Source organism: Pyxicephalus adspersus, chromosome 2 (assembly GCF_032062135.1).
Source record: "Pyxicephalus adspersus chromosome 2, UCB_Pads_2.0, whole genome shotgun sequence".
NCBI lineage: Eukaryota > Metazoa > Chordata > Amphibia > Anura > Pyxicephalidae > Pyxicephalus > Pyxicephalus adspersus.
The window spans coordinates 116,680,026-116,689,223 of record NC_092859.1 but is presented as its reverse complement, the minus strand read 5'-3'; the positions used below and the strand labels follow the sequence as shown (position 1 = coordinate 116,689,223).

At 37.5% G+C, this 9,198-nt stretch overlaps 2 protein-coding genes across 2 annotated transcripts; both read left to right on the top strand.

Moving 5' to 3' along the window:
- The first annotated feature begins 895 nt into the window (after positions 1 to 895).
- On the top strand, positions 896 to 4,228 carry LOC140324287 (cholesterol 25-hydroxylase-like protein 1, member 1). The gene has a single exon (XM_072402035.1). The coding sequence runs from the start codon at positions 3,343 to 3,345 to the stop codon at positions 4,126 to 4,128; it is 786 nt and encodes a 261-aa protein (XP_072258136.1). The 5' UTR covers positions 896 to 3,342; the 3' UTR covers positions 4,129 to 4,228.
- A 677-nt stretch (positions 4,229 to 4,905) lies between these two features.
- LOC140324285 (cholesterol 25-hydroxylase-like protein 1, member 2) lies at positions 4,906 to 7,571 on the top strand. The gene is given in 2 exon segments (XM_072402034.1): positions 4,906 to 5,397; positions 5,400 to 7,571. Coding segments are annotated over 2 exon segments (1,047 nt in total). The 5' UTR covers positions 4,906 to 5,318; the 3' UTR covers positions 6,368 to 7,571.
- The last annotated feature ends 1,627 nt before the right edge of the window (positions 7,572 to 9,198 follow it).

Below are 9,198 nucleotides of genomic sequence, written 5' to 3'. Positions count from 1 at the left end.
ACTTTCACCTACGCATCATCTCCAGAAACCGCCCCTACCTGTCCCCAGAGACCACCAACCTCCTTGTTTGTTACTCTCTGGTATTCCACTAACCTGACTCTCTCCTCTACAATTTATTGTTATTATTTATTATTGGCTTACATTTCACCTGGAAAAAAATACTCCCCTAGCCACTCTTTTCGCTCCTCCAATGGCCTACTTTTGACTTCCCTACTCATACCCTCATCACACGCTCCAAGACTTTTCTAGAGCTGCCCCTACTCTCTGGAATGGCCTTCCTTGTCTCGGCTTGCTCCCTCCTTCTGCTCATATAAAAAAGCACTTAAAACCATCTTTTCAAACTTGCCTACCCGTCTTCTCTATCTCTTAAAACCCTCACCACTTCCCATATCTCCCTTCCTATTGTGTGATACTTCCCCCACCTTCTAGATTGTAAGCTCCTTGGGGCAGGGTCCTCTCCTCCTCCTATGTCACTGTCTGTCATTTGAAATCCCTATTTATTGTACAGCACTGCGTAATATGTTGGCGCAATATAAATACTGTTTATTAAAAATAATAATATTAACTCATCTAGGTCCGGTATAACTAAACTCTATAAAAATAGGTAAATGTTTGATAACTTTGGGCTTGATAAGAGCTCTGCATTATGGAAGTAAATTATGATGATAAAATCTGCAGAGATATTTGCATTTCTGTATTGTCAGAACCGGCAATGTTCAGATCAACAGCTTGTGAATTTAGCTTAGCTAACTGCCAGCCTGTTATTCAGATGGCTGAATAAGAGAAAATGGGCTGCTTTGCTGCATGAGCCAGAAAACAACACTTCCAAGCTTATTTGTAATTGGTTTGCTAAATGCCAGTGACAGCGTGAATGGAAAGAGGCGTTATGAATCATTCACTAATAGTCTTGTAAAAAACGCATTCTATATGAACATCAATATATCAGAAATTATATTTTACATAATAGCAGTAACTGGCACATATGTGGGAACAGCTGCTAGGTACAATGCTACACAAACTAATATAATCTACTGTGACTGAGTTGGCAATTATTTTATTTTCATCATGCTACACAAGAGATTGACTAAAAGCATGAATGTAGTTTAGCCCTAAATTTGGAAATACAGTTCCTTTCACTATATAGATACAGGTATATAGTTATTTATGGCATTGGAGACACAAACGTCTCCTGACCAAGCAGTGTTTGCAGGGTGGGGAAAATGAGATCAAAGAAAACTGCATAGCAAGGCAAGGTGGTCATAGTTTAGAAGTGTGTTAAAAAGGTCATGGTGAGCAGATGCCTCTGGACCAAGGCCTATCTGCGGCAAGCATGTAGGTTCCTTGTCTTATTAGGCACCACACCTTCTTGCACACTTAGGTTATTCCTAGGGTATCATAATGTTTTCAGTGCTTAACTTGTTCCTTCTCTGATCTGGTACAAACTGCAAAGCAAAACAGAGATTCAACCAAAGAGAAGGACACGAGTGAGAGATGTGATCTGAATACCTCCTTGAATCCCGTGATCTGAATAACCTTTCTTGAAAGTTCCTTCAAGGGAGTGTAAAATGTTTCTGTTGTTTTTGTATATAGCCTATTTTTTAGACATTTATAACACCTATGGTAACTCTTGAAAGGTGTTCATATAGCTGTTTTTTTTATGCAAAAAAAAAAATAAAATAATTAAACAATATGTACAAAAGTATTTTAGTTAACAGCTGAATATTCTGGCATTGTAAAATAACTTCTAAAAAATTATATGACTTTGTTGTAATTATGGCAAATTTTTGTTTTAGACCAAGTAGGATAAAAAAGGACAGAAAACTTAAAAAAAGGACAGAAAACAATATGTCTGGACAATAGAAGATGCAACAAAAGAAATAAAAACAAAAGGGCGGAAATAAGTGTCAATGTCTGTGACTCAACTATATGAAATTAGGGGAAGAAAAAGAAATGTGTATACCCAAAAGCTAAATGTGAACCATCACTAATATCTACACAGAAGAAAACAAGGTTACAGTGGGGTAAAGAGAAGCAGTCATGGACTGTGGATGATTGGATGAAAGTAATATTCAATGATGAATCATGAATCTGCATTGGCCAAGGAGATGACGCCAGAATTTGTGTTTGGTGCTATTACAATGAAACATATAAAGATGACTGCCTGAAGAAAACAAATACATTTCTACCCTTACTAATAACATGGGGTTGCATGTCAGGTAAAAGTTGGATGCCAAACATTACCTCTACTGTAAATGCAAATAGTATTAAAATCTTTCTTCTGGAAAGGCATAACAACTTAATGACATGGCCAGAAAACAGTTCAGATCTCAAACCAGTTGAAAGTTTTATGTGAAAATTGATCCATGACAAGGCTCCATCCTGCACAACTGATCTGTCAAATTATATACAAACAAAATGGAACCTGATTGAGGAAGAATATTATTTTTCATTATTGAAGACCATACCTGAAAGAATTTAATCTGTCATAAACAACAGAGGAGGTGCAACAATGTACTAAGTAGATTTGTTTGGGTTGATTCCTTACATTCTTCCTCATTGTTGAGTGATTCTATCATTTTTACCCTACTTGGTCAGACCAAAATATGCGCTAATATTTAAAATAATGTCATTGAATTTTTTGGAGGTATGCTTTACAATGACAGCATGTTCAGCTGTTAAATAAAATAGTTTTGTGTCATGTTTCTGTTTTTTTTTATGTTTAGGTACACCAGGTAGAATGGGGAAATGTATCCCATCAAGTTTTACTACCATCTGGGACTTCATTAGAAAGATAGCCCTTCCATTTCTGCCCTGGACAGAAACAGGAAAAATCAGCAACAGGAAAATTACAACAATAAAAAAAATGACATGGTTTCTAGAATCCCTTACAATTTAAAAAGTGAAAAAAATGTGTCAATTAATTTGTTAATTAATTAATCAGTGTTAGTTTTCCTTTCACTTTCTGCACCATCTCTTGATTCAGCACTTGACAAAAGCCCGTGAAGTGGAATACTACAACAAAGGATTCAATATTTTTTTCTGCAGTGAAATTTGTTCACAAATAAGTGTAACTAAAATTCCAAAGTTTTTGAGGTCATTTTCTAACATCTGAAAGAATTAGTGATGCATTTGTTTTTTTGCTGGCTAGAGAATGCATTTCTGTATTAACATGTAATTCAGAACTAATCTGCAAATAAAACAATTGCTTATTTTTTTTATTACATAATGAGATTGTTTCACAAGAATCTGAAAAACTCCTCAGAAACAAAATCCTTTGTCTTGATCTCTGGATTAGCAAGGAGATAAAAGGTCCAATGAGTTTCTGTGGGCTCGCAGTACAAAATGAATTCACCCAACTCCTGTGAGCAGCATCTCTTTCTTCAGCCGTTTTGGGATTATATTCTTACTGAGTTTGGTGACATTGTGAGTTCCCCATTCTTCCCAGTCTTGCTTGCATTTTCTGGCTATCTGTGTTTCAGTTTTCCATTCGCTATTATTGACATACTGGGAGAGCGATGCCCCCTTTTGTATCAATACAAAATCCAGAAGAACAAATTTCCAACTGTAAAGATGATGATTCTTTGTATCTGGAAGGCTGTATACAACCATGTGATTTATGTGTTCCCTGCTGTTTTTCTTAATTGGTTGTGGATACCCCCAGGACCCTTACCACAGAATGCTCCAACTGTGTGTACTCTCCTTGGAGAGGTATTAGGATGCCTGCTTTTGTTTGACTTTCAATATTTTGTTTGGCATGTTCTACACCATAAGAACCATTGGCTTTACAAAAAAGTTCATGCTGTCCACCACAAATATGTTGCCCCATTTTCATGGTCAAGTCAAAACCTTGGTGGCTATGAGCTTATGACTGTTGGCTTTTGGAGTAGCATGAATCCCATCAGATTAGGCTGTCATCCTTTGACTTCATGGACCTGTAACCTGCTTAGTGTCTGGATGTCTGTAGATGATCATATAGGCTACAATTTTCCCTGGTCCCTCTCCAAAATTGTGCCCTGGGGTTTATATGGAGGAGTGATTGCTCATGATCTGCATCATCAGAAACCAGATACAAATTTTGCTCCATTTTTTGGACACTGGGACCTCATTTGTGGGACGTCTTGTGTTTAATATACAATTTTCTTTTTTTTTTTTTAAATATACTCCAAACACTGCACACTGAAGAAAAGCGGGGCAGGAGATTCTGAAACCCACCAGCAAGGTATAAAGTACTTTACTTTGGAAGATCTCTAAACATTTGTTATTATATATATATATATATATATATATATATGTATAAAGAAATACTGCAGACTTTTTATGAATGTGCATTTCTCTTTGTATCTGGATTGTTTTTATAAACCTACCATCTTGTACTAACAGGGTATATTTAATAACAATGATGAGTATCAGCTTATAGTAAATTTCTGATACAGGTAAGCCTGTTTACTTACTTATATCATTCAGTTAGAAAAATACAAAGTATACTTAGTTTTGGCGTAATTTCTACAGCCTTCAAATATCAGCCTTTAATATGCTTCAAAGGCTTCTAAAACAGATTCACAAAGCCATCCATTGCTATTGGTCAGTAACTACTACTGCTTTGTTTGAGTTTTGTATGGTCTTTGCTTCCCTTTTACAATGACACTATTCGCTAAACTAATAGCTATAATTCAACACTACGTTGTACTTTTTTTGTTTCCCAGTGCTGTGGTTTTAAAGCAAAAAAATGCATCTAGATGCGTACATATATTCTTAATACTACAATGCTCTTACACATAAAAATTCTGAATTATTGCTATTGTAACAGAAAAAAACAAAATGCATTGTATATTTAAAAGCATAATTTAGTAGATTGTTATCCTTTGTAGACTAAAATAATATGACTTTGTGTTTTGTGATTATTTAAAAAAGAACAGTTTACAAAAAGTGAATACAGTTTAGGATTACATTCAAATAAACACATTGCATTGATGCAAAAAGACCACATAGTCCTTTCAGTCCTACACAGTGAAATAAATACTTGCAGTGACAAATTTTCTGATATTGAAGTATTTTGGTTGTTGTAATATTTATCCTAAATGTTATCGTGTCCAGTTTATTTGCCACCTATTTGTACTTCTTTCCAGTGCACTGTAGAAATTTCGCAGCAGGTAGGTATATGAAAGAGAACATAGCATTGCCTATCATTTTCTGTTTCTGGGCTGTTACCAAAAGCTGCTGCTTGTTACTGTGGTCCCTTTAAAGCAGTCACATTATCCTCCTGGAGCCAGCCTGTGTTGTCAGGGAGCTAGAAAGGGTCTGAATTGTTAGGTTTGTAAATGCTGCTGAATGGGAGGGGGAGTCGGCTCAGCGCCATCCAAATGAATAATAAAAAGGAAGATCCTATGCTGCTTTTGCCTTGAAGATTATAGCTAAGCAGGTGCTGATGATGGAAGTGTTATCCTGTCTGTCCCATGTTCTGGAAACATACTACAACAGCAGACCACTTCTCCAGCCACTGTGGGACCACCTGAGGCTCCATTATTCTGAAACTATCAGGTCTCCACTCTTTCCTGTAATCCTTACTGTTTCTTGCTACGTTGTCTTTTGCATCCCATACCTGATCTTCAACATCATGGGCAGAAGGTGGCCTTTTATTCACAAGTATAAGATCCAGCAAAACAGAAATCCAACTGGACCAATGATTTTTCATTGTCTTGGAGTGACTCTGTACAACCACCTGTTCTTAATTTTCCCTGCTGCTGTTGCCCAGTGGTATTGGAGACCTCCATGTCCTCTGCCGGAAGAGGCTCCAAGCATTTTGGATATTGCATTTGGTGTGATGGGAAGCCTTCTACTTTTTGATTTCCAGTACTTCATTTGGCACATGATCCACCACAGAAATAAATGGTTATATAAGACATTCCATGCAATCCATCATGAATATATGGCACCATTTGCCTTAGCTACACAGTGCCTTGGTGGTTGGGAACTGGTGACTGTTGGATTCTGGACCACAATAAATCCTATTATCTTTAGATGTCACCTTCTTACAACATGGATATTTATGGTGTTTCATGTTTATGTGTCTGTGGAAGATCACTGTGGGTATGATTTTCCCTGGTCTACATCTTGCCTTATGCCATTTGGCATCTATGGAGGGCCAATAAAGCATGATGTGCACCACCAGAAACCCATGAGCAACTATGCCCCTCATTTCACACACTGGGACAAAATCTTTGGCACTCATGCAGACTTCAGCTCTGTCAAAGGCATACTGGAGCTTGACACCCCCAATAAAACCTGCTGTGCCAGCAGAGAAGAGGACAGTCTATACGATGAAAGTGTCCCTTCAACAGACAGAGTTGCAAAAGAAAGAAGCCTCTAAAGTCCTGATCCAGCTGAAATAGTTGCTTGTTGCTCTGTTTTACTAATGTGTCTATTGTTACCTTTTCATTGAAGATTGATTCTGAAATACACCTACAATGTAAATATGTAATATGTTTTCCCACATCATAATTTTTGATATATGCTAAAATACATTTATGACATGACAAAACCAAGAAGTGCCCCACAAATGTCTCCTATGGTAAGACACTACATGAGTTAGTGACCCTTTAATAACAGAAGCTGTTCACACAGTGACAGAGGAACCACCAAATAGAATCATGTTTATTTTAGGTATGGGCATGTGTTATATACAGAATACCTGGTAATAATATGCACATATTCATAAACAGTCAAATGGAGGTCTCGTAATCAATGTTTTCATCAATAATTCACTTATTTTTTTAATGAATCAATAACTGAATCTCAGGTAAACTTTAGATGAACCTTGTGTGAAAACACTGATAAACAAACCTATTTTAATTAACAATAGGCATGTTAGAATTGGCATTTAAAGGTGTCTACCATCAAAAAAATGCTTTGTTGCATCATCCCGGTAACAATGGCATTATCCACTATTAAATATGTGGTTTTTCCTATATTGTTCAAAATAACATTGCACCCCACAAGAATTGTGAAGTGCAGATGCAAACTAAAATCAGAAAAGAATACCTAAATAGTGTTAAAAGGTAATAAATGGTAATAAATGTGATAGCATGCATTATGTGTAGTTATATGAGAAAAAAGAGTACATGTAAAATCTTTATGTACATTGCCGTTTCTGCAAATACAATGTCACTAATACAAAATGCAAAAGGCTTTTTATCACTGTGATTTCCATTGTAATTTAAATGACAGAAGTGCATTCTTCAACAGGTTCTAAATTTTGGGTACCCATCTTTCCATTTAGTAGGTACATGTAAATCAAAGGAACGAGGATATATCACCAATACATGTGACACAAACCTGTACATAAATAGTGTCTTATCTCACAAGTGAAACAGAATATTGTTGTTCTCCATGCTGAAACATGAATCTCATGAAAGGCAGCTTCTCTTAGCAGAATATAGCCTGAGCATTGTTACCAATGCATTAATGATCTGGTTAAAATGAATCTGTTGTGGCCTTTGGTACATTGTAAATTTAGACAACAAAAAATGTTTTTGAATGTTTTTAGGTATTTGTATATAATATTTATTTGACAAATAAACATTTATTACAGGTTGCTTCTATACCAATGATTCTGCAGAACAGTTGAACTTTCTAAAGTGAAATCTCAACACTTCCTGACATTTTGACTGCCCTTTTATCAATACAGATTGTTGTGTCCTTTCTTTTAAGCTTTTGTTAAAACATTTGCTGTTCAATAAATACTAGTAAAGTACAAAATTGTAAGGCTGGCTACACACGTGCAATAAATGTCGTTGGAAAGGATCTTTCACAATCCTTTCCAGCCACTAAGCACTGCACAATGCATGAATGAGTGCTGTACATACAGCAGCGTTCTGCTCTATAGAGAGAGAGAACGATGGAGCGGCACCCTGCTGTGCTCTCTCCCCCTTCACTTCCATTAGGATTGTTCGTCGTCCATCGTCCATGGATCCGCCAGGATGGTCGTTTGGACGATGGATGACGGGCGCTGTACACATGCTGGAATTTCCTCTGATATCGGCCCTGGGCTGATTATCAGAAGAGAACCATTGGACGTGTGTACGTAGCCTAACAGTTTTTAACTAACCTTTGATGTCAGCTCTCCTCTGCAGCTGCTGACAGTACAATAAATTGCAAACTTTAGCTCCTTTATATTGTATTGATTAGCATAGGAGGTACAACTCTGTAGTACCAAGACTCACTGAAATGATTTGTGAGCCCATTGAGTGTATGTTTAGAAGACGTCTGAATGAAAAAAGCACCATAACAGCAGAAATATAAAATTTAGCAAGAACAGGCAATTTTTCAGCTTAAATCACTGCCTCTCACACACTATATCAGCACATAGATATTCTTCGATGGACTACACTTTATTGCAAACCATTCTAGGAAATGCACGCACATGAAGCTGAGACTAAATGGCTGAAAATATGGAAAGCAAACGGCTGAAAGTGGAGGGCTATGACAGCTTGATCACAGAGGAGTGGGTTGGATGATCCTTGTAGTCCATTCAGCAGGAAATGAGGTGGGAATACAGCTCATACATTCCTCATACACTACCTGTCCTAGAGTGGCAACGCTTTGCCTTCATAAATAATACGTGACTATTAGAATCGTCTGGTGAAAACAAGGGAAATACCACTTTCAGTTAAGATACAGGAAGTGTTGTTGTATGCATATTGCTGATCTGCGGGTTATGGGCATAGCCAGCAGTAAAAAAGTACTGTCACGCTCAGAGAGACAGGACCACTAGGGGGCGCTTTGGCTTGCACGGAGGTGGTGTGAGCTCTAAGAAGGGCCAAGTCTAAGCAGTAACCAGGTTTTTTCCAGAGCCTCTGATGGTGAGGATGTTGTTACTGCCAGGTTGCGGTCCTTGGGCACATCAAGGTGGGCAAAGCACGGTACCAAATCACTAAGCAGAAGGACAGTCAAGAAAAGCCGGGGTCAAAACAGGCAGCAAGCAAGAGAGGTCAGCTCACACGCCAGGGGTCAATAGCCAGGGATACAGGAGACGGACAGCAATGACACAGAGGCCATTGCAGGCACAGGGAACACAAGAGACACTGGAAACATCAGGAGGTACAGGTGATTAATATTATTATTATTAAACAGGATTTATATAGCGCCAACATATTACGCAGCGCTGTACATTAAATAGGGATTGCAAATGACAGACTAATA

Excerpts from the sequence above, each read along its gene's own strand:
- LOC140324287 (XM_072402035.1), top strand. The coding sequence starts at position 3,343 with ATGAATTCACCCAACTCCTGTGAGCAGCATCTCTTTCTTCAGCCGTTT.